This window comes from Eretmochelys imbricata, chromosome 6 (genome assembly GCF_965152235.1).
Source record: "Eretmochelys imbricata isolate rEreImb1 chromosome 6, rEreImb1.hap1, whole genome shotgun sequence".
NCBI lineage: Eukaryota > Metazoa > Chordata > Testudines > Cheloniidae > Eretmochelys > Eretmochelys imbricata.
In genome coordinates, this window is record NC_135577.1 from 18,960,619 (window position 1) to 18,986,595 (window position 25,977).

General features: G+C 44.7%; 1 protein-coding gene across 3 annotated transcripts in view; it reads right to left on the reverse strand.

Annotated features, from left to right (window-relative positions):
- LOC144265522 (NACHT, LRR and PYD domains-containing protein 3-like) overlaps nt 1-25,977 on the reverse strand; it is a 65,707-nt gene that overhangs the window by 25,094 nt on the left and 14,636 nt on the right. For all 3 annotated transcript variants that reach the window (XM_077818167.1, XM_077818169.1, XM_077818168.1), the window contains exons 4-8: nt 22,033-23,758; nt 16,445-16,534; nt 10,609-10,779; nt 6,806-6,976; nt 3,778-3,951 (exon numbers count right to left, since the gene is read on the reverse strand). In XM_077818167.1, coding sequence (XP_077674293.1) covers nt 3,778-3,951; nt 6,806-6,976; nt 10,609-10,779; nt 16,445-16,534; nt 22,033-23,758 — 2,332 coding nt within the window. The remainder of the gene's footprint in view (nt 1-3,777; nt 3,952-6,805; nt 6,977-10,608; nt 10,780-16,444; nt 16,535-22,032; nt 23,759-25,977) is intronic.

Here is a 25,977-nt window from a genome sequence, read left to right on the forward strand (position 1 = left end):
TGGACCCGCGAAGAAATTCCACCTGACTTTAAGAATGCTAACATTGTTACAATATTTAAGAAAGGGGACAAATCACTGTGCGGGAACTACAGAGGTATTGCTCTCCTCTCCATCGCAGAGAAGATTCTTGCCTCGATCCTACTAAACTGCCTCCTCCCCCTTTCCGAGGAACTCCTCCACAAATCACAGTGTGGCTTCAGGCCATCCCAAGGCACAATCAACATGATCTTCATGGCAGGACAGATTCAGGAGAAGTGCAGAGAGCAACACCAGGAACTGTTCATGGCATTCATCGACCTAACCAAGGCCTTTGACTCTATCAATTGTGATGCCCTATGGAAGGTGCTGTGTAGGTTTGGCTGTCCGCAGAAATTCATTTCCATTATCAGACTACTTCGTGATGGGATGACTGCCACCATTTTGTGCAATGGCTCAGAGACCGAACCGTTCACCATTTGCACTGGTGTCAAGCAGGGCTGTGTCATTGCTCCAATACTCTTCTCCATTTACCTTGCCATGATCCTGATTCTCATTCGCGACCACCTTCCTGATGGAATCAGGACTGAGTACCGTATGGATGGCCAACTCCTCAGTCTTCGACGTCTCCAAACAAAATCTAAGATCATGAGAATTGGCATCACTAACCTTCAGTATGCAGATGACTGTGTCATTCTTGCACACACAGAGGCTGACCTGCAAAGCACCCTAAATCTTTTTGCAAATGCCTATTACAGCCTGGGTCTCTCTCTCTCAACATCAGGAAAACCAAGGTACTCTACCAGCCCTCACCTGCACAAACTACTCTTCATATTCCACAAATCACCATCAGCGAAGAACCCCTGGAAAATGTGGACCATTTTCCATACCTTGGCAGCCACCTCTCCCAAACAGCCAGCATTGACACAGAAATTGAATACAGGATCCACTGTGCCAGCACGTCTTTTGGAAGACTACTCAAAAGAGTCTTCAATGAGAGGGATCTACAAACAGGTACCAAGATCTTGGTCTACAAGGCAGTTGTCATTCCCACTCTTCTCTGTCGGTGTGAGACCTGAGTAACCTACAGATGACATCTCAAGCGGTTGGAGTGGTTTTGGCAGTGCTTCCTCAGGAGGATTCTCCAAATCAGCTGGGAAGACCGACACACCAACATCAGCGTTCTCTCTGCAGTCAACATCAGCAGTATAGAAGCGCAGGTCATGAAATACCAACTCCGCTGGGCTGGCCACTGTGTACATATGCTTGTCACTCACCTCCCAAAGCAAGTTCTCTTTTCTCAGTTAAGTCAGGGAAGAAGGGCTCATGGAGGGAAATGGAAACATTTCAAAGACGTACTGAAAGTACATCTTACAAAGGGAGGCATCAACCCAACAAACTGGGAGGACTTGGCGCGGAACAGAACACAGTGGCATCACACCATACACCAAGCCACAGCTCACTTGGAGGAGAACAGACACTCTCATGAGATAGAGAAGCAACAAAGGAGGAAAGAAAGGGCACAACGCTCCAGCCAACAAACTATATCTCCTCCAAGATTACACCTGTCACTTCAGTGGGAAAATCTGCAGGGCAAGAATTAGGCTCCTCAGCCACTTAAAAACTCAGCAATGAACCCCTTTGGCAGACATCATCCTTGCACTGAGGGATAGCCGAAGAAGATTCCCCTTGCCCAGGGGAGGTACATAGTTGTCCCAAGTTTCTGGGTGTGAGCTTGAGCCCTTCTGTTTTGTAATTTTAAGAGGAACCCCTAGATAATGAGCCTGGCCCTCGTTGCTGCCGGACAACACCTGGCAGAAGGGTGATGTCTCTGCTCCAGCAACACGAAGGGGCCATAAAGCTCTTCTAGCCAGCCACCTGAGGATTCCCTCTGTGGAGGAATCCCTGCATGTCACAGAGCTGGCATTAGACCACTTCCCACAACCTCCCTGGTGTGTGTGGGCTGGGGGGCATGGCAGAGTTTCAGCAATCCCCAGCTCGTGTATTGGCACATTAGAGCCAGACCCAGGTGGGGGGGAATGACACTGTACCAGGCTCATTAGCCCCTCCCATTAGTTGACCTAATACCTCCCCCCCACCAGTGCAGGATTGGTCCCTAAAGTACACTTCCCTGTGAGTTGCCTAGTCTAGTATGACAATGTCCCGAGTGATGGAGCTTCCACCACTTCCAGGTGGAGACTATTCCATGAGCTAGTCGATCTCCCAGCAGATCTGACAGAGCAGCACAGCAGTGAAGCAGACACCCTTCAGCTGTGTATCTTCCCTTCCCATCCCCACCCCCTACATCACCATCAGTGAGTTACTCATTCCCCACCCTTCTCCGGGCTGTGAGGGAGAGCAGAGGCTGTTGGCACCAGGGAGAGAAGACACCATCACTATAGGACTCTCTGCAAGTCCAATTACTGCTGACGGGGAAGGAAACTACTAATTTCATCTCCTACAGGGAGGCACCAGTGATCTGCAGGTCTTGCTTTTCAGGAGTGGACAAGAAGCTGTAGCTGCACTGACCAAGGGGAGCTGCAACCCCGTGGTGGCTCCTAGAGGAAGCAGGAGGGAAGGAAAGGGCGTGGGGTGGTACTTGCTGAAAGGGGAATTCATTGACAGATGGCTCCTTTCCCCACATACAGGGATCACTGATAGTTGCTGATTGGCTCTCTCTGCTGCAGGGTGCATAATGGAGAGTGGCAGCTTGTCAGCCTTGAGAAGGAAGACGCGAAACATCACCAATTATGGGAATAAAAGGAGAAAACAAAAAGCCATGAGATGAGTCCTATCCATCTACACACTGATAGGCAGAGCTAAGAAGCCTTGCTTGAGGACTGGTGGAAATAGATGGGGAAAGAAGCTACTCAGCCCTCCAGGCAAAGGATTGGACATTCTTGGAAGACAAGGGGGGTCCTGCATTAACCCCAAACCTCCCATGATGGAGCGAAGCTACTGAAAAAGGAGGCTGATTTTGCCATTCACTCAGCTAGTGCTTCTGAGGGTTCAGCATCCAACATGCAGGTTGTTTGGAAATCTGAGCAGAAGCCTCACAATGGGTGTTGGAAAATCTGTTGAAAGTCTCCAGATTTTCCCAGGACATCACAGGCCAGCGGTGTGGGCATGGGGTGGTGGAGTGTCCGACATGAAGAAATAGAAACTTATTGATACAGAAGAGGGAAGAACAATAGCTTTGCCCAGCGGGTTTCCCTTTTTTTTTTTTTTTAATTGCAAGTCCAACATAGGCACTCATTCTGGCCTGCCCTACTTCTAACCATAAACACACACATCCCCATTCCCACTGGGCTGCACTTCAAAGGGTCTGTCTTCACACTGGTGGGGTCTCTCTGCTGAGAGCAGGTCGAACGTCAAAGGCAAGAGTCACTGGAGCTGAAACGGCGGGGGGGAGGTTCAGAAGAGCCAGAGGGCCAAGTCCTCTTTTTCTCTTAGTTGTTTTAAATTAAATTGTCAGGGTGTCAAAAGTCATTTAAATAGCTGTAGAATGGGGGTTGGCTAAAAGGTAAGAGCGCGCTCTTTTTAATAAATGCATTTTATTAAGGGTTGTTTAAAAGGAAAAAAACTATTTATCCCCCCAAAATTGGGGCTGTGGGGCCAGCTGTCTGGTGTGGGCCCAGCTTTACTTACAATCCCCAAACAAGACAGGCTGGTGCATGTTGTGAGTCACTGACACAAGTGCTGGAGAGACAGTAAAGGGATCGGAGACCAGCCAGCCCCAGGGGTGAGCGCTTTAAACAAAGGACACCTGTAAATACACAGAGGTGGCCAAACGTTACTTACGTCAATCTCTGTAATTTGCAGTTTGGATGTTTCAGTCCCTCACACAGCTGTTGCACCCCAGTATCTCTCAGATTATAATTATAACACATATCCAGCTCTGTCAGGCTCTGTTGGGTTCTGAGAACAGCAGCGAGATCCCTACCACACGTGTCTTTGAGATGACAGCTTTCTAACCTGCAAAAGAGAGGAAATCCAGACAAGAGTGATCAGCACGTGAATTGCGCTCGTCACAGCTGTTCTGACAAGTGGCCTTGCCCACCAGCCCCTCTCCTGACCAATCAGCATTGAAACTGGGCCAAGAGTCCAGTGCTAGCTGGGAGGATATTTTTAAGACAGCCATGCCTGGCAGCACATGCAGGTTCAGAAACAGAGAAAGAGAGAGAGAGAGAGTGCATCACACTTTGGAGATGACCCATGCTTTGCTTCTAATAAGTAACCATCTCTCTCAGCTTTGTCTAAGTCTCCTTCATAAGAATCCATGCATATTACACTAGGCCCTGCCCCAAGCCCCACCCCTTGTCCAATGAGAAGCCAGTGTTGGGTGGGACTTCCTGATTCAGCCCCACTGCTTTCTCGTCACCCTTATCAGCATTAAGAATAAATCAGACATTTCAAGCTCCAAACCTCAGCCATCAACCAATGAGGAATAAGGTTTGGGGTAAGACTTCCTCTCCGACACCACCCCCACCTCTTCCCCTGACCTTTGAGTGTATCTACGTCAAAGAGACCAATGACAAGATCAACACTAGCATTCAGACAGCACAGGTTTTCCAGAGAAGCTGACAGAGACACTGCCTGGTATGGTGATGGAGTTCTCAAGAATTACCATCCTTGGAGACTTCAGCATTTACATCAACAATATATCTGATCTAGTCTACCCTTTTCACCCAATGATTGTCACATGGAGTCTCTGGGCCTACACACACACACAAAGCTGGTCACACCCTGTATCTGATCTTCATAATGAACGTCGATGTAAGCAACAATCGTTGTCCTATCCCAATCAGACCATCCTTTCCATAAAATGGAGAGCAGAACTCTCATCGTCTCCAGGCAAAAGTTCTGGCCATGGTGGCTTGTCCCCAGAAGCTCAAAGACCCAGCTATGGTCACAAAATAATGGTGCCCTACCAATCAAGCAAGGACTTGAAGAACCAGTGAGACATCACAGTCACTGGCTGACCACTGCCATCAAGACATGGGTTATAGAGTACCACCTCCCCTGTTTGAGCCTCACAGAGCTCTACGGTTTCTCAGTTCCTAGAGACTTCAGCTTCCTTGGTTGAAGGATCCAGCTTTCCTTAGATTTCAAGAGCTCTGACCTCATGTCCTTCAGGTGATGGATGCAAAAATGGCTGTCTGTTTCTGCTTATGCATCCTATTTCCCAAAGTCCATTGTCTCTTTCTCAAGAGCCAGGAAGGCTTCCTGGGGGGTACAGCCTCCGTCCTCTGTTGGGATTGTTAAGTGGCCACGGCCGCCACCCCAGACTTGCTAGTTTGATGGTTTTGTTTACCTTCTATATAAATGTACTGACCTCATCTTGTTCAATTTACATTGGAGACAGAGTCAAGCAGGCGAAACAACATTCTTTTGTCTAGGACAGACTGGGCTTCCGCACTGCTTGCCAAACATATTTTAAGACCATACTTCCAGCTCACCTCTGTAATTCTTTATACACCAACTGCACATACATCACGCAATAATACTAATGACCAACGTGTCCTCAGTTTACATGTGATCCCTTACGTGGCACCTTCTAGATACAGATTCTGACAATAGCGAGCAGGGACAGTGAGCGTGTCAGGCCTGATGTGAGTTGGCACTGAAGGACACCCTGGGTCACAGGATCCCCCATGGTTGGGGCTGAAGCTGAAACCCAAATTGAGTATTTCAGCTCAGACAGGGAGGTTTAGAATCCTCGGGGGTCCTGGGGCCTCTTTTGATCTTTCCATGTAAAACTAGTAAAAACAAAGTATCAAAAGTTAGTAAAGTGATCTATAAAATAGGCTGGTAGCTGAAGGTTAAGAGTGAGCGCTTTTAAATAATTATTAATAATTGGGGGTTTTAGGGAGTCTAGGGAGTACTGTTTGGCATGGTGGAGGAAATCTCTTGCGTGCCAAAGCCATCCTCTACATCCACTTCCATCCAGCATTGGGAACCCGCACCTGATCCCCCTCCCCCACCCCTGACAAAGGAACAGGTATCATGTCACACGTCCCTATGGGCAACCCAGACTTGCAAATTAGATGCAAACCTGTAAGTTGGAAGAACTGGCCGAGCAGGGGCATTGTACAGGCTTCCCAATTAGTGATGAGGGCTTTGCTCCTTTTCTACTGCTAAAGCAGTGCTATGACCTGCCGCCCTCCGCAGAGTGGCACAACTTACAGCTAAGACATTTGCTAACGTATCTCTTCTGGATATGTTTGGACAAAGGCTAAGACAGCATGAAGAGTGCCAGACCTTCATTGTACCTAACCACCCCTGCCTTTTCCCTCTCCCTCATTCCCGCCTCTATTTATCTACGTCTATTTTATTAATATAACCTCCACCCTAATGTGTTATATCCAGGTAGCATTATCATGTATTTGTGCAGCTTCAGTGAGTTGTAAAACTGCTTTCGTATTTGGGAACAAATACAAGCTGTATGTGGATCTTCTCTTTTGTATTTTTTACGGACTCTTTCTTTACAAAAAAAAAAAATCAACAGGAAAAAAAATCACAAAAAGTTGTTTAATATATTTACACCCCTGCCCTCCCTCCCATACCCTAAACATATATATTCAGCTATGACCAGGGGCTGGAGAGCCAGCTGTCTGGTGTGGGCCCAGATTTATTTACAATATCCATTTTCCGAACAGGGCAGCTGGGCGCACGTTATGAGTCATTGATGCGGGTGCTGTAAAAACACTTAACTTTCATCTTCTCCATGTAGCTGCAGGGAGCAGACATCAAACACCAGCAACACACCCTGTCAAGCACTTTACATGGAGGACACCTATAAATCCAGAGGAAGCCAAATGTTACTTACCCTAGTCTTCGCAATTTGCAGCTGGGATGTTTCAGCCCCTCACACAGCCGCTGCACTCCGGAATCTCCCAGAGGATTGCCATTCAGGTCCAGCTCTGTCAGGCTCTGGCTGGTTCTGAGAACAGCAGCGAGATCCCCACAGCCAGCACCTGTAATGCAGCAATATTCCAATCTGCGGGAGAGAGCAATGCAGAGCATAGTGATCATGGCATGAATGGGACCGTTCTGATAGGTGGCCCTGCCCAGCAGCCCCTCTGCCTGACCATTCAGCATCCAGAATGGCCCAGATATTTCAAGCGCCAAACCTCTGCCATTGACCAATGGGAAATACAGTTTGGGGTAAACTTCCTTCCTGAAGCCCTGTCCCTAGCCACCAAAACTGACTCCTGCATAGCCCCCTCCATCACTACAAGAGATTTCTGATAAAATTGAGAGAGATGGCAACACGGTCATACATCAGACAATACAGGGCTGAGGCGCCTAGTTGGGAATGATAGGTGGGCACGAGAGTCCATCATTCCTCAGAACGGAGGAGGGAAATAACCTAATCTGTGTTGACATCAAAATGCTCAGGGTAAAAAGAATGGTTACTTACCTTACAGTGACTGATTCGTCAAGATGTTCTATGCCTGTGGATCCCACTCATTGTATGCGTGCACCCTCTGTGCAGGAGTTCAGAAAGTTCTCTCTAGCAGCGTCCATTGGGGTCATGCATGCACCCTGCATAACCTCACGTTCCCCCTCTTGCAGGCATAAAGGGTGGAGCTATCCTACCCCTCGGTTCCTTTGAGGCTCAGATTCCACAGGGGACAACTCTGAGCTACTGGGAGGGAGGGCAGGTTGTGGGATCCCCAGGCATTGAACATCTTGAAAAATCACAGTTCCTGTAAGGTATGTCACTGTTCTTTCTTCTTCAAATCTTTGTGCATGTGGAGCCCACTCATGGTGATTCCCCAGCAGCTTGGTTGGCCTGGAGGTCTGAGTCAGGAGTTCATGTGAAGAAGGACCGGAGAAGTGCCTTGCCAATCTGCAAATCTGCTGTTCATGCTGCCACCAATGAGTAACGTTTGGTTGGACTGAAGACCACATCACTGCTCTATAGATTTTACTAACAGTATTTCGTTGAAACATGCTGCTGAAGAAGACAGAGCTCTCATTAAATGTGCAGGATGATCTAGTTTATTAAATTTGATAAGCTGTACTGATATAGTCAAAAATCAATTTACACAGTCTCTGTGCAGAAATCAATTTATCTTTGACTTTACTACCATAGGCCACAAAAATCACCTGGGTGATTTTCTAAAATACCTTCTTCTATTCAGTAGAATAGACCTAGCTCCTTTCTTCCTGGGAACAAAATAGTGGGAACTTGTCTTTGATGGCAAAAAGATCTATCTGAAGAAATCCCCATTCATGGGAGACTAACTGAAGGACTGTACCTTTTAATGTCCACTCGTGAGAGGACGTGCTCTTCCTGCTTGGCTGATCCATCAGGATATTACACCTACCAGGAGAAGCCATACTACGATACTGAGTTGATGCAGAATGCATCATTCCCATAGCAGTATGGATTCTTGACAAAGAGTCCAATCTTGCTGCCTCTGTCTCTTGATATACATGGCTGTGTAATAGTCCACTAAGATCTGTATTGACAGGCCCTTTGCAACTGGTAGAAAGGACCTGCATGCTAAATGGATAGCCCTCCACGCCAAGACATTTAAGTGGCCCGCTGAATCCATTGCTGCCCCAAGACCATGAGTCTGCAACTGAACTAAGTGAGCTCCCCTGTCTAGATGCATTGGTGATCGGAGTCTTAGCAAGGACTGGAGTTTGAAATGGAATTCCTTGACATATATTGTTAGGGATTAGAAGAGACAAATGAAGAGACAAATGACCCCTTGGGGGATTTCAACCCTTCTTCATGTTGTGAATGCTTGGGTAAAATACTGATTCGATCTGTGACTGTAACAGCCTTAGCTCGAGTCTTGCAAAGGGTGTCATGTAAGTACTTGAGGCCATGTGGCCTAACAGTCAAAGATAGACCCTTATGAGTTTTGAGGGCAAGTCTCAATCTAAGATATTAGCTGACAGATGTTCTGAAATCTCTCTTGAAGGAAAAAGACATTTGCAATTCTGGAGACCAAGATCATCCCGATGAATTCTATTGACTCTGTCAGCATTAGGTTTGATTTCTTTAGGTTGACTGTGAGACCCAAATCAATTAAAAAGGCATGACATCAATGCACATAAATTAAAGCATATCAAACCTCCATTTGACTGCTCATATTCATGAAGAAAGTGGCCTTAATACTCTGTTACTTAATCTGAATTAAGTTACAGCAAATTAAACACTGATCCCCTACCAAGTAGGCAGGGCCTGGAAGTAGCAGCGAGGCATCACAATCATTGACTGACCACTGCCATCAACACCTGGTTTCCGATACACTCCTCCCCTTTATGGTTCTCACAAAGCTCTGTTGTTTGTCTCACCTGGGACAGATGAAGCAGGAAGGAACAAACCTCAAGTGTCAGTGTTGGGAAAAATCTAAAAAGAAACAAATATCTGCACAAAGAATTCTTCACATCTGCTCATTGGCCATGGAAGAGGCCAACAGATCCTCCTCCTCCTCTGCCACAGCAACCACTAAGTCACACCCCACTGAATTATTCAGGACTGTCAATCACTCTGTCAACCTAAAATGTCTCTTCATTTCCATAACCCAGCACCACGCTCTGGGAGGGACTGCTACCCACTGACATCCCTTATCCCCTTGGCACACGGACCCCTGGGACAATGGAGGATGTTCCTGACTCCTCTTGGCTTATACTTTACTCTCCTTTTGCCACCTCTGGAGATGCTTGAGACAGATGTGTAAAAGCCTCCTGTGGAGGAGAAGATGGCAGGAGGTGATGCCCACTCAGCTGCAGAAGGAGCAACTGTGGGGGTACAAAGAAGGCCATCCTGTCTCCCCTGAGAGCCCCCTCAGAGCAGGAGAAGATGGTGACTCCTGCCGAGGGTATAGAGGAGCAGCACAGCTCTGGCCTGGCCTTTGGAGATCTCAAAACTGCAGCTGGACAGCATGACAGATGGAGAAGCGGATGGGAACACCAGCCAGGAGCATTAACTGAAGAGGAGTGAGGCCATGCACTGCACCATGTTTGAGACAGGCATCGGACTGCGAGTCGGCCTACACACTGACTATGCAGAGCTCCCTGCAGCACCACCATGCAGCGAGAGCAGCCTCCTGTAGGAGACCAAGAGCCACTGCTTCACCTCCAACCCCACCTTCAACTGCACGGACACCCAGTGCTACACTGAGGATAAAACAGAATAGTGAACAGCTGCTGATTCAGTGAGCGCTCTCCATCCTGTGCACTGCATGAGGCAGGGCTCCTCTGGAACAAATAATATGTGGTCCTGTAATTAAAGAATGTATTATAATGCATATGCACAGGGCAGCTGAATTAAGGTTACCCAGGCAACTTTAATTCTGGCATTCCCTAACTTCTGTGCTTGACTTTGCAACCTTAATGCTCTTTTAACATAGGGTGGGTTTTTTTGTTTTATATCTAACACTTATTCCTCAAGTGGGGGCGGGGACTGTTATTAGTGCTCCAGTTTGGACCTCTATTTCCATTTTCCAAATGAGACAAGCCCTCAGGCTGTTATGAGTCACAGACATGTCAGGGGCTGGAGGGACACTCACCTTTCACTCACCTATGTACCTGAAAGGGAGCGGACATCTTACCCCATCCTCACACCCTGCTGAGTTCTTCGCTTCAAAGAAACCTGTAAACACTCACCTCAGTTTCTGCACTTTGCGGTTTGGATGTTTCAGTCCCTCACACAACAGCTTAATTCCTGAGTTTCCCAGGACTTTATCTGACAGGTCCAATTCTGTCAGGGTTGGTTTGGTATTGAGAACAGAGGAGAGATCCCTGCAGCAAGCGGCTGTGAGGGAGCAATTCACAAGCCTGCAGGAGACAGATAAACAGAAAGGGAAATTAGTACTCCTATCTGTCCAGTTCCCTCAGTGGGTACCAGTGACTATCTACAAAGATTCCTTTAGTCTGGGAATAAAATCACAATAAAATCGCTGTAGTAGTGGATGCTAAGGACACGATACTATGGGTGGATTTCAATCCACATGCATCTGTAGCTCTCATTGATCGCATACATATGTTATTCTAAGCCAAAGTTCCCAAACTCCATCCCCTGAGCAGAAACACTTGGGCTTGTCCTACTAAAAAGAACATGATTATAAAGAAGGGGTCAAAGGAGTGGAAAGAAATGGAGGGAAGGAATCTCAATGGTAAATAATGAAATGCTGCTGCACTGGAAGATATATTACAGTTTTGTGGATGGGGGGAACCCGTTCTTCTTTCTTGCTCCATCATTTCTACTTAGCACTCAGAAAACAAACCACCACCCATGGAATATGTAGCATTGAACATTCAGGCTTCATAGAGGGGCTCAGTTTTGCCCAAGTCTCAAGGCCCACCTTCCTCTCCTAGTACCCCGGGACACTAGAAAAGGCTGGAATTTCTCTAGCAAGGCCAATCTGATAGATTGTAACAACAGTTTCACTGGAGGCCTAGCCTTCCACCAGTGCAGCTCCCCTGGTGGCAGACTATCTGCTAGCATTAGTAACCATTGCGTCCTCTGACCCTGCTCTTAGAAAAAATGTCAAAAGCCATTACTGCAACTCAGAGAGCTGCCCCAGTGGTAGTGCAATGTGGGAAATTTGCAGTGTTCAGAGCAGACAAGGCTACAGTGTAAATAACAGTGACCAAAGAACAGCAAACAGGGAAATCTGTCTGGGAGCTTGGTAGGGGGATCTTCCTCCTTTTTTCTTTTAGGCTAAGGACTAGGAAGAGAAGGCAATGATGGCTACTGAGGCAGCAAGAGAGGTGACCTAAACAGGAGAGGAGACAAAGATGTCTGGGTGCAGAAGCTAGGGAGTGTACAGCATTCTTGAGTCGGTGCCTGACAGGAGAGAATTATGTATGAACTGTTGCCTGGTAGCGCTCGTGACGGAGAAGATCGGAGGAGCAAAGGTGCAGATGGAGACGATGGAGTTCAGATGGGGATTTGAAGACGTGATGGAAGAGAGGAAGCTGCACACACAACTCAAGATTTACAGACATCTGCTGAACGAGAGGACCTGAAAAGTGTCTGCTACACAAGGGAGTGACTCTTGGAAAAATGTGACCACGAGAACAAGGCAGAGGAAGAGACCAGCTGATGAAGGCAAGGAGGAGAAGCAATGAGAAGGTGAGGTGATAAGGAAGAAGAAGGAGTCCAGGCAAAAGAGAGGAAGAGATGATGGAGATACCCTTGGATCAGAGCTCTAGGAAGGATGGGGGACTATAAGAGAACATAGGTCAGAATGATATGCTGATAGAAAGAACAACAAATGGGAGGGATCCTGGGATTCACAACAATACCAGGAAGAGGCAGGTCTATGTGATTAAGGGCTTCTTACTAAAAAGGACTGACAGACCTGTCACCAGAGCAGATCCAGAGAACAGAAGGGTGTGCTATCTGCCAGGAGCAAGGATGTGAGATATGGACCTGAGGCTGAAATGGAGCCTGATAGGTGTGGCAAAAAAAGTCCATGGATTGTCCTACATGTCGGGACAAATAACAGTGCCAGTCTCCTCTAGAAGACACCAAGGACAGCTAAGTTTGGCTGGGGAAGATACTTAAAGAAGTGGAGGCTTGGGTGATCATCAGTGGAATAGGTCCAGTCCTTAGAGGAGAAGGGCGAAGCCGTGATACAATAACGCAGTTCCACACTTGGCTCAAGGATCGGTCCTGTGAGGAAGGTTGGGGGATGTTTGACCATGGGGATGCATTCATAGAGAGGGGATCCTTTGATGCGCGGGCTAAACCCGAGCACCTGGGGTACTAGCCTTTGGGGATCCAGGCTGGCACGACTGATAAGAGCGGTATGTGGTACCAGTGCTAGTTTTCCTTCTTCTCCCCTGTGGCTCCTGCCCAGAAACCTCCCCCCCCCCTTTACCTCTCTGCATTCTACAGCATCAAGGCAACACACAGGGGAAAGGAAATGCGGGGAGCAAGGGAGCCTTAGTTCCAGCCTAGTTACGTTCTGGAATGGAGGACAAGGCCCATGCTGAAGTTCCCCAGAACCCAGGAACAGGAAGTGTCCATCATCCCTCTAGTGCTGCCTCTGACCAGGGTGCTTTCTGATACCCTTACATGCCCCATCCACATCTCTTCCCTGGGGATCTGTTCCTTCATGTGGAGCTCTAGGACCATTACAGCCTTAAGGTTCCAAGTTTCTGTGGATCTATTAGCCCATATGGGCTTCCCCATCCATGAAGCTGTGGAGCTGACCTCACGGTTGCTATCTGAGGAAGCCTCCTCTTCAAAGATCATCAACTCCAGGGAAGATTCACTCCCAGAGACCATCCATCTCCCAGGTCATGACCCCCACCCCCTCATCTCTATTGCCTCACAGAATTCTGAGTAGCGTGTGAGGAAGATTTAAGAGGATGTTAATACAGATCTCTTTCCATCATTATTCTACATTTAGAAGATGGTAGTGCCCCAAAGCTCCAAGCAGAATTGCAGCTCCATTGTTTTGGGTGCTCTACAAACAAAGATAATGACACAGTCCCTACCCCAGAGGGTTATAGTCTCAGAGAAACAACCAGATAAAGGGTTAAGGGTGGGGAGAGAACATACAAGCAAATTAATCTAGTGATAGGGAACTAAGAATTGTGCCACTTTTCTTACTGCTGGGTGTTTTGTTTTTTTAAATGTGAAATTGGGATAGAGATGAGGAATAGCAGGAACATGTGAATTAGTAAAAGTAAGGAAGTAGGAAAGGCAGGAAGAGAGACGCCATCTTCAGCCCCTGGAGGATCTGCGAGATCTACTTTCACAGTCGCTCTACCAGATTTTAAAAAATTACAAGAACTTTTGGGAAGACTTGCAGGCAATCTTGATCTAAAGCTGTCAATGGTGCAAGAAAAGGCCCAGCACCTCCTTTCTGATACCCATTAGCCTAAATAGGAATGGACTGTTTCTAATAATGAAGGCATCCTGGAGCCAGCTAAAGTGTCTGGCTTATACCAGCAATCATCTCCCAAATCTATGTGGGCATGTTGCCTCTCTCAGGGCCATCCACCTGCGTGTGAATATTTCTATTCCTACCTTCTCCCTTGCTCACTCTAATAGCTGTAAACAGAAGTGATGACAAGCCAGTGCTGCCAGATCTATCCCCGAGGATGAGGAGGCCAAAGGCTGGATCTTCTAGCAAGGCAAATGTCCGCACTCTAGATGAAGATGACTAACTATCAGACACCGTTGGCTGAATATGATTTCCTCACTTGGGAGAAGCTTCTCTCTTCTCAAGCAGTTCACAGATGATGGCAAGAAGCAGGTGAATGGGGTTGTTTCTGAAGGTCAGCAAGAAGCCACACATGCCTTTCATGCCAACAAAAGTGTCTTGGATGCTGTGCCCACATCAGCTACAGCAAAGACAGTCTCATGGCTGAAGAGTTCAGGTCCAGCTGACCAGACCATAACTGAAGACCTTTCCTGTAAAGATTTGGGATTGTTCCATATCAAACAGAGGAGACCTTTCAAAACCTTAAGGGCTCCATGGTCACCCGAGGCCATCTGGCCTGTATGTCCCCTCAGTGTGCAAAAAGCCAATGCTCTTCCATTTCACAGAATCACAGAATATCAGGGTTGAAAGGGACCTCAGGAGGTCATCTAGTCCAACCCCCTGCTCAAAGCAGGACCAATCCTAGAGGCCAGGCTCATCCCACCCTCTAATGGGCCAGAAAAGCTGAGAGATATTCATTCCTCTGCCAGGCACAAAACCAGGAATCCACAGCAATGACCTGCAAGTACTCTGGGAGTTCCTCTATTGCACCATGTGCTAAATAGGGGATATGATGTTCCAGCTGAGATTCCCAAACTAATTTCTGCCATGAATTCACATTCTCCCCGCTTTGGGGACCAGCTTTTCTTTATCCAGGGTTCTTTCATACCGTAATTATCCAGCTCGGTGTTCCCTTTTGCAGAACTCATGAGCATGGAAGCTGCTATTGAGGCAGTGAATGCACAGCCAGGGAAACCGTCAGTAAAAATCAGTGCCTTGCAGTGTGCACACATGCACCACGGCAGCGCTCACGAACCACAGATTTTGCCTTTCATGTTTTTCAGAAGAAGCCCCAAGGGACCAAGCAAACAGAGGGGGTTTTGTGGGGTTTTTTTTTTAAGTTGACACGGTTTTGAAATTCAAACGTTCGAATGAGAAATGCAATGCTATATCTTTGTTAATCCGAAGGATGGGGGATGGCACTGGGGCCAGGCCGAGCAGAGACCTTGCAGTCTCCCCTCAGCTGCTGCGGGGATGGCATGCAGCAGAGGTACGAGTGGCAGAGTTGGCTGGAAAAGGAAACAGTTTGTCCATTTTTATCAAAATGATGGGGTTTTCTGATGAGCCGCTTGACAGCTGACGGGGCCAGTTTCATAGAGTGTAAGGCCAGAAGGGACCGTTAGATCATCTGGTCTGACCTGCTGCATGCACAGGCTATTGAATTTCACCCAAACACTCCTATGTTGAGCCCAATAACTCCAAGCTGTCAAAGCTGTCACAAACGGATGGGCAGGGACAATGTGGAACTGCACTGGGAGAAGACTCATTGCGATTGCAGCTGCTCTGCCAGTGTGTTGAAACAGTGCAGAGGGGCATGGTAGTGGCCATGATGCGATTGCACTGGCTCTGAGCAAGGTTAAACATAGAAGGTGATGTCATCCATTGTGCACTGTTGTAAGCAGGCATGTGTGCGGACGTGCAGTGTTACAGGTGTGTTAGGAAGATGCACTGATGCTATTCTTTAGCATAGACAGTCGCAGAGACTGCTTATCCACTCATCACTCTGTAAAACTGCTGGAGGAACCCAGGTTCAGACTCTTGGGTGTAGGAGCAGAGTGTTTTCCACAGCTAGAACCCCTTGTCAGAGGGGATCAGACCGAAACCTGGCCTGGCCATGTCCCGAGCAAAATGCAAGATCGTCTCTTTGCTAGTAACAACACCAGAGTCAGTGTGAGATGGTGAGAGATGAGAGAGTAAAATGAAGAAAAAGAAAGAAATAGAAAAAAAAAAGATGGGCTTGATGGCACAGAAATAGAAAAGGAGAAGAAAACCCCACCCCCCAAAACACCCCACGTTTGAATCAGGGAGAAGTTAGGCCAGATGGGGATACATGAATGTTAAATAAACAGACATGGACAGTGATTAGATACCCTGATAACAGGCACCTTAGAAATACCTATGATTAAAATAGCTCAAATAATCTTTCTCGCCTTTTGAGTCTTCTCTGACCTTAAGTCATTTCCCCTGGACACACGGCTTACCTCAGTCTCTCCTGCTCATCTGTTGTTTGGTAGCTGGGTTAAATATAATTAAACTGCTAGGCTGAAACTAAAGCAATCCCATGCAAACTGACGGGAAATTTAAACAGATTTCTTAGTAGCTAGACAGTTATATACGGTCATTACACCTGCCCCGGCAAAGAGGGCTGCACTGGTGTAGAATTTCCATGATAACATCAATAATAATGGGATATTTAAAAGGAGAAAAATACAGCTACTTACTTTAGTTTCTTTAATTTACAGTTTGGATCCTTCAAAACTTGACAGAGCAGATAAATAGGCGAATGCTTCGGCTCATCCCAATGCTGTATCCTAAAAAGAGAGAATAGAAATGTTCTATGCTGTCATCTCAGGACAGATTTTAATTCAATTTCCTGAACATTAAAACACCCCTTTGTATGGCGCAATCATACACTGTGTATGAGTTGATCTACAGTTTCAGTTCATTGTAAATACCCCCAAACAATGTATGTATAATACATTACGATGTACTTTACCTACACAAATAGAATAGGTTCTACTAAGTGTAATCCATTTATTTTTTGGACTTCTACAATGCTGGTCCTTTGCGCAGTTAAATAAAATTCTATAGACTCCCACAAATGGGAATGTCTCCAGTGTTTACATGTTTTCATGTTGGGCAGTAATCGTTGCATCATTTCTGGAGATAAACACGTTCATTCCTATTTAATTTAACCAGGAGTGTTAATTTACCCATAAAGATAAAAACCAATAATCTGAGTATTTGTTTATAATTTTACATATGCTGGCTATCACTCAGTATTGTGTAACTGGTGTTACACTTTGTGAATTTACATCCCTATAAGTAACTAGAAATGGTGGTTTATTAGTTCCTGACCCCAAAGAGTACAAGAGGGCAAGTTAATTTTAAGGCAGCATCGCCCTAAAAAATAGTTCAGGGGGAATAGTACAAAAATTAAAGAATATTCTGATGAACTTTAAAGTAAATTTATTTCCATTGTGTTCACACAGTTTTACTGTTCATGCTCTACAAATATTCTAGCAAACAAGTTTACAGACAGGAATGTTGCTGAAACCATGAATATTACAAAATGTTTGCATGGAAGAAAAAATCAGAATTTGTAATCCTGAGCTTTCATATTGGAATTCTGGTTCTAATGTTTATGCTCATTCATTCACAGAACAGAAGCCTGTGAGATGAACCAGGTGTCCAATCAAAATTAATAATTTTGAACTAATACATTTTAACACATATATTGTTCAAACAATCTGTGGGGCGGAAAAGAGACAATTATTAATTGTTAGCCCAGCTCTAATAAGCAGATAATGATACAGATTTGATATTTTGGGTGAAAGTCATTGGCTCTGCTCTCCTCCTTCTATCCCTCTATTTGTTCCGGCATCCCAGCTCCTGAGCTATCTTTGTGCCATTGTCACTCCTTCCCTCATCTGTCTCCTCCAGCTCTCCCTTCTCCTCAGGTCCATTTCCCTTTCAATAAAATAGTACCTAGCGCTCATACAGCACTTTGCATCCATAGATCTCAAAGCTTGTTTTCTGGAAGAAATGTTTATTAAATCAAGTTACCACCTTTCTGGAGCTGGCACGACAGAGACTCCCACTTTCTGCATACACCAGCAACATCCTCTGCATGCTGCTATCCGTGTCCTTCAGATAAACCCTACAAAATGCCCCACCCTGTTCTCTAAGGACAACACCTGTTAACTAAAATACACTTAAGATACAGCAAATAATTATAAGCAACATCCCAAATTCACCTCCAAATATCATATTTTGCAACAAAAAAAATCATTTAAACAATTAATCCAGAATCCTAACACTAACTTATGGTTTTCTCCCATGTGGGGTATCACCCAATCACAACCTTAAGATGCAAAGTCCAGACCTCTACCACCTCAGTGCTAGGAAAAAAAACTCTTGGGGAAGAAATACCATTAATTCCTGTGGGTACGCCTATAGAGGGATTTGATTTTTAACAGTAAATGTCGGCAAACATCAATTTCACCCTGGTTATATCGGTCATTACAACAATGTGTAACACACCCTATCCCTATTAATCCTCCTCCGTCCTACGACGTCAGGGCTGTTAATTGCCCATTTCATTTGAAGTGGTCTCTTATAACATATGTGAACCCCTTATGCTTAACCATCTGTCCCAGCTTGTATTTCAGCTACAATACTCTGGCTACCTTCCCCAGACGTGACATGCTTTGTTCAGGTCAAAGCTTGTCCCTTCCATCAACAGAAGTTGGTCTAATAAAACATGTGACCTCACCCACCTTGTCTCGCTCATATCCTGAAACCAACACAGCTGCAACAACACTGATTTCACCATACACACGCAAACCGATGAAAAATATTTCCATCAATAATAACAGAAATTTACAGATAGGCCAAGTAAGAAAAATGCTGCAGAGTTCGATTTAAAGATATTTACTCTGTATATTTTGATATGTGATTTTAACAATTTGTGCTTCAACGGTTATACAGGTTTAACTTTTTGAATCTCACCATCTATTGTCATTAAATAATTATTGTCTAACTCCCTTCTCATAATATCCACAACTCTGAACATTTAAATTGATCAAAATCTAAAAAAAAATAATAATAATAATAATAATAATAATGCTTGAAACACATAATTTGCGCAACTCTGAAAACTTAAACTGATGAACATTTTAAAAGCTTACAAATAAACATTGATATTATCCATCAAAACTATACAAAGATAAAAATCAAATTCTGCCAAGCCTATCTATGAGGAATGGGTCAGAGAGAGCTCGGCAGCCAAGTGTGAATTAGCACTAGAACACGGGGGGGCAGAATTGTTAGACTGGGTTCTGTTCCTGGGTCTGGGTCTACCATAGTCTACTTAGATATAGCAAATCTAAGTACAACAATACCCGTTTTTTGGGTGTCTGCTGGGAACAAACCTGGAATTTCTCTCTGAAAACATGAGCTTGTACCACTTGACCTAAAGCAGTGGTAGTCAATAGGCAGACTGCCGGCCAAACCCGGATGGCCAGATGCTTTTGAACAAAAGAACATAAGAATGGCCCTACTGGGTCAGACCAAAGGTCCATCTAGCCCAATATCCTGTCTTCCGACAGTAGCTAATGCCAGGTGCCCCAGAGGGAATGAACAGAACAGGTAATCAAATGATCCATTCCCTGTTGCTCATTCCCAGCTTCTAGCAAACAAAGGCTAGGGACACCAACCCTGCCCATCCTGGCTAATAGCCATTGATGGGCCTATCCTCCATGAATTTATCTAGTTCTTTTTTGAACCCTGTTATAGTCTTGGCCTTCACAACATCCTCGAGCAAAGAGTTCCACAGGTTGACTGTGCATTGTGTGAAAAAATACTTCCTTTTGTTTGTTTTAAACCTACTGCCTATTAATTTCATTTGGTGACCCCTAGTTCTTGTGTTATGAGAAGGAGTAAATAGCACTTCCTTATTTACTTTCTCAAAACCAGTCATGATTTTATAGGCCTCAATCATATCCCCCCTTAGTCGTCTCTTTTCCAAGCTGAAAAGTCCCAGTCTTATTAATCTCTCCTCATTCGGAAGCCGTTCCATATCCCTAATAATTTTTGTTGCCCTTTTCTGAACCTTTTCCAATTCCAATATATCTTTTTTGAGACGGGGCAACCACGTCTGCATACAGTATTCAAGATGTGGGCATACCAGGGATTTATATAGAGGCAATATGATATCTTCTGTCTTATTATCTATCCCTTTCTTAATGATTCCCAACATTCTGTTCGCTTTTCTGACTGCCGCTGCACATTGAGTGGATGTTTTCAGAGAACTATCTACAATCACTCCAAGATCTCTTTCTTGAGTGGTAACAGCTAATTTATACCCCATCGTTTTATATGTATAGTTGGGATTATGTTTTCCAGTGTGCATTACTTTGCATTTATCAATATTGAATTTCATCTGCCATTTTGTTGTCCAGTCACCTAGTTTTGAAAGATCCTTTTGTAGCTCTTCGCAGTCTGCCTGGGACATATCTTGAGTAGTTTTGTATCATTTGCAAATTTTGCCACCTTATTCTTTACCCTTTTTTCCACATCATTTGTGGATATGTTGACCAAGACTGTCCACAGTACAGATCCCTGGGGGACACCACTATTTACCTCTCTCCATTCTGAAAACTGACCATTTATTCCTACCCTTTGTTTCCTATCTTTTAACCAGTTATCAATCCATGAGAGGACCTTCCCTCTTATCCCATGACAGCTTACTTTGCTTAAGAGTCTTTGGTGAGGGATCTTGTCAAAGACTTTCTGAAAATCTTTTTATTTACATTTTATCATTATACTTTTTATTATTTTCTCTGGAGTCTGGACCTAGACCAGGAAATTTGGACCTTGACAAAAAATAATTAACTACCCTTGACCTAAAATATCACTACTGTTAGCACAGATGCAGTGACAGACTCAAACTTCTATGTGCCGTAGTCTCTGGGAGAGGAGCAAACATCTACGCTGTGTGGATGTGCATCACGTAAGGAGAGATTTTGGCCCATTTCACCTGCAAGGCAGACGAGTGTCTGTCATCTTACATGCGGGTTCCACTCCCAGCTCTGCCCGCTTTGGCCTTGTCCAACCTCAGTTATCTTAGCTGTGAAATGGATGCGTGATAGTTCACCTCCCCTAAGGGCCATTGTTAAAAGGGTTGTGATGCACACAGCAATATTAGAGCAGCCAATAGAAGGTGGGGATTAGGACTCCTGTGCTCTTAGCTGCTATCTCTGTGCACCTTCTCCTATGCTACAGGGTATTTGGTGGCACTTTCAGTTTAAAAAAAAAGAGAAAAAAAGCATGAGGTTGCACTGATGGTGCAGAAACGTGTGACAGATCTTTGAAGTTTCCAAGGAGAGGTTGGCCAAACACCTGTCAGGGATGGTCTAGGTTTATTTGGTCCTGCCTCAGCACAGGGGACTAGATGACCCCTAAAGGTCCCTTCCAGCTCTCTGTATCTATGATTCTACACTGCCAGTGTTGTAGTGATCAACTATACCAATTTTGCTCCAGGGGCATAGCATAGACAAGCTCTTAGTAGCACAGGACGTTTTCTTCACAGTCTTGGGCGTCCATTCTCAGATTGTTGCGTGCTGAGGTGCTGCACAGACTGACTATGGGCCGTTCTGCACTTTGGCCATTTCATAGCAATATTTAAAGCTTATAGTTTTGCTTGAAGTGGTTTAACTAGATTTAAAGCCGAGATGAAAGCCTGCAGCACACAATGTCAATGAGGGTACTGCTCAAATCAACTGTAGTAGTCTGAGAACAATGCCCTAAAATGACAAACAAGTACAGAGCAACCCACTGTCATTTGGTCCCAACAGTTCCTGGCCACTGAGCACTCTGAGGACAGCACCCAAACTACGAAAGAGCAATTTGCACCATCAACCTGGAAGTCAGCAATGAGTTTTACCCAGCTACTGTGTGTAACGGCAGGGGTTTGTGGGTGTTCTGTTTTGCAAGGGGAATGTTCTTTTTCAGACATTCACTGAGTATAGGCAGAAACGCCTGTCCTTGAAATTCAGTGTTTAGTGAAATTTAGAACAGGAAGGACAGCTGAGTTTGGATAAAGAGAATCTGAAGAAGATAATGACTTATTTTTTCTGCCTTTATTGAGGAGAAGAACATAGTTTTACACTGAGGGCATAGATATTCCCTGTTCTTTGTAGTGTCTTTGCGCCACAATGATGGACTTTGCAAAGTAGTCAAAACGCAAGAAAAATAATGTTTTATCTGTTAATTAAACTACAGATTTCTGAACTCAGGTGATACTTACTGATATAGCCACTTCTGTCGTCTTGGAAGCATGTCTTCCCCATGGTCTTCAAAAGCAAATGTACAGCAAGATATGCAAAGTGACTCCAGTCGATGACAATTTTTTATACAGAATGAAAAAGCCACCTGATCCATTTGGGTAAGTTTATTTGAATTTAATGTTAGTGCAGTCAATTGATCCAATGCACTTTTCACAAAGTTTTCTTCATACATCTCAAACATGCAGTGAAACTCCTCAAGGTTATAAATATGACGTGTCTCCTGATGCACGTTGGACAAAGGTAAATATTTTTGTTGGTTTGTTTGAACCCACTTCAGCAAATCTGGCTTAATTTTAGGTGAAATTTTACAGGAAAATTTTTCCTCCATGATTTGCATTCTTTCTTCATTTAAGAGACCAAACAGGAATCGCACTGTTAACATTAAGTAATTTCCAGAGTTTCCATAGTTTTCTAATAAAGTTTTCACATCTTTCTTGGGAGTCCCTGAATCTTCCATTGTCTCTTCATCTTCCTCCAGCACATAAAACAAAGCTGCAAAAAACTCCTGAAAGCTTAAGTGAATGAAGCTGTAGGCATTCACACAGTCAATGTCTTTTTGAAAAACGTCCTTGTTCAAAGACAGGGGAAAAGAGTCAGTTTGATTTAAGCCAAACTTCTTGAGTTCTGCTTCCTCAAACAGTATCTTCCGTTTCCAGATGCCATAAGCAGCTAAAGAACAAAGTCGCCGCAGGTTAGCTTGCATGTGTTGCTTCAAATTGCTGCTGACAGGCTTCGCTAAACTGGAAAGACAGAGCATGTACATTCCAGTGACTGACTTTGAAGTTTGTGCAAGATCCTCACCTTTTTCAAACTGTTGTTTCACAACAGTGCAGATGATCCAACACATGATGGGAATAAAGCACATAGTGAAGAGAATGTCATTTGCTTTCACAAATTGTAAAGCTTGTCTTGCTTGTTCCTTGTTTCCAAAGAACTTGTGGAAATATTCTTTCCTGTCGGCTTCAGAAAACCCCAGGATCTCTGCATAACGTGAACACTCCAAACACTGCAAGAGTTTCTCCAGAGCAGTTGGTCTTGAGGTGATTAGCAAATAGGATTGGGGAAGAATCTTTTTCCTGAATAAACTGCTCAGTATGATTTCCACTGGCTTCTTCTCCCAGGGATCAGAGCACAGATTTTCTGTCTGATCAAAAGAGAATCTCAGTTCATCAAAACCATCAATTATGAACAAGAGTTTTTCTGGCTTCATCAAAATCTCATTAACTGGTGCATTTGTATTCGGCCAATTTTTAAAAAGCATGTCAACCACACTTCCCTGCTCAATAAGGTTTGTTTCTCTGCAGTTTATGTAGAAAACATAATCAAATTTTTTCTTATAGAGTTCCCCAGCTGCCCAATCGTACATAATCTTTCTTGATGTCATTGTTTTCCCAATCCCTGCAGCTCCCAGCAGCACAACAATTTGTGGTGTTTGTCCTTGTTTATCACGTGTAAATAGGGTGTCTATCGTAACTACAGAACAAGCTTGTTTAGTCTTGATTTCTTTGTCTCTCCGACTCATGGCCATTATTTCATGTTCTCTCTCCTTTGCATGATGAGGGTCGTCTAGAATAATCAGCTTCGGATATCTTCTGTTTAGAATCACATTGTCTGTAGTAAGACTTGTCATGTTTTGTATGACTTCATACTTGTTTTTAACATCTTCTTTATACTTCTTCCTGTAACCTAAATCAGTACATGAGGCATTAGAAGTATTGAACCAGAAGCTCTGAGAAAAGACTTGATCTGTTACAATAAAACAAATAATAATGGTACCTGAAACTGATATTGCACCTGTCCTCAGAGAATCCAGAAATCATTTTACTATGGGCCTGATTCTGCAGCCCTAATTCATAAAATTGTCCTAGTGAAATGATTTATGTGAGTAAGGACTGTGGTTATCACTTTACCCCCCACTGTAAAGCAGCCACTTCTTGGGAGAAACCTGGCAACTGTTTATCAGTGCATAGCAACACTATACAACAAGTTAATGTACAAAGTGCAATTGAAACAGTGCTGGGAATTTAGGTGGAGAAAATGTAACTTCATAAACTAGAATTTGCCCAAGGCACTTGGGTTTGAATGAAGGTATCATAGTGTCTTTATTGACCACAACTGGATGCCTCCAGTTATCGTCCTTGCTTAGGAGATGGTGCCCCTAGCAGCAGAACATCCTCTGGCACCAGGCTGGTGCATTGGCTCAGTACTGACCCGTGTTGTGCCCATGTCTGTATTAGAAGTTGCCCACGGTAACAAGAGTCCCACTCAGCCCATTATATAGAATTGTTTGTAAAAGTCGGCCAGAGTTTAAAATAGAATGGCTGGTACAACTGGAGTGTTTACAGTCGAGAAGACTGGTGCTCAGGGGCCTGCAATGCTCCTGGTAAAGGACAGGTTGGCATGGAAACAGAGGTGAGAGACTCTAGACATGGGAGGAAGTGTTTATAATTGAAATGGCCAACTGGCGTTGTGGTCAGTTGATTTTGCTGGCATGAGGTTGCTCCCCGTTTTGAGCACTCTTTATCTTGGGGCAGAGGGGTGTCACTAAACAGGGCAGTGGGACGTATGCATCTTTACCATCATGGCTGCCATCCTTGTAATTTCCCGTGATCCACCCTGACACTGTTGGACCTTCGTCATCCTGAGCCTGAAAGCCATCCTGACCAGCCCAAGCCAGAGGGAGGGACTCAAATGACATCATTGTCTCCACTGGCTAAATCCTGACCACCACCCTGGCATGTCAGCTTGGGGTTCCTGCTGTCACCCCCTCCCTGGTGTGTCATTTTCCTTCCCAGTCTTTCCCTTTATACCTACTGTCCAGTAAGTTCATGGCTTAGCCAGCCAAGACAACTCCATCTTTTAGAACACTTCTGTGAGTCCAAACCAAAAAGGAAGACAAAGGCAATGCCTTAAACAGCCTGACTCTGGTAGACATTTGCCGGGTCTTAGAGTGTCTGATCAGACCATGTGCTGGGCCTGTGAGTCCCCAGCAGTGATGCTGGAAGCGAAAGTCAGCACCAGAGAGAGGGCCTGCATTTTCCCTTTGCTATGCTTTTCTCCCCCCTTTGTGTGCATTTGTCTTGTTTTGTCTTAAAGTATTTCAGCAGCAACACAAAGGCATTTCCTGGGGACTGATGCTGGCTGCTGCCCATTAAACCATAGGGAATGCTCTTCACCTCCGGTGCTATTACCACAGTCACCACTGAAATCTGTTGCCTTTGGCAGTAGGTAGCCTTACTGCTGAATTCATGATATTCCCGAGACTAGAAAATAATAAGGAAACCCTGTGCTGAAAGTATGATCTGGAAAGGTGTTTGTTCCAGCAAAGGATCCAAATGAAAAAGCAGGAACCCAATGTTCTTAGGTAATTTACCATGTAGTTATCAGTCACTTTATGAAGTTCTGTTTGTGGAATACAGCAAGAGGCGTTGTGTTTGTGTGACCTCTCTCTGTCTGTTTCTGTTCTGGATTGGTCTGCACTTTACATAATGAGCAGGCTACATCATCAGGAAAACAGAACAACTTAAATTGGGGCAGAGTTATTCAGGCGCATTTGTAAAGAGAGGGAGTCTTCTTCCAAGCAGCCATGTTTCTAAGCAGATTAGGCTGAACAATTAAAGGGCCCACGTCAATTCTGCCCTAGTGCAGGAGGTGGACTAGATGGCTCATGAGAGCCTTTCCAAACCTAGGGAACTAAGACAGACACAAAGGGAAGCAGAGAGATTTTTATTTGGGACAATTATAATCAAGATGGAACTACTGGTTTGGAGGGTAGTATAGTTTTTACTATATTCAATTATTCATATAATGCTCATTGCCCAATCAGATGTTATTTTACAAAAATAAGTTTGAAAACAATTTACTTTATCTTTTGTGGGGTGGAAAGAGGATATTTTATTCCCCTA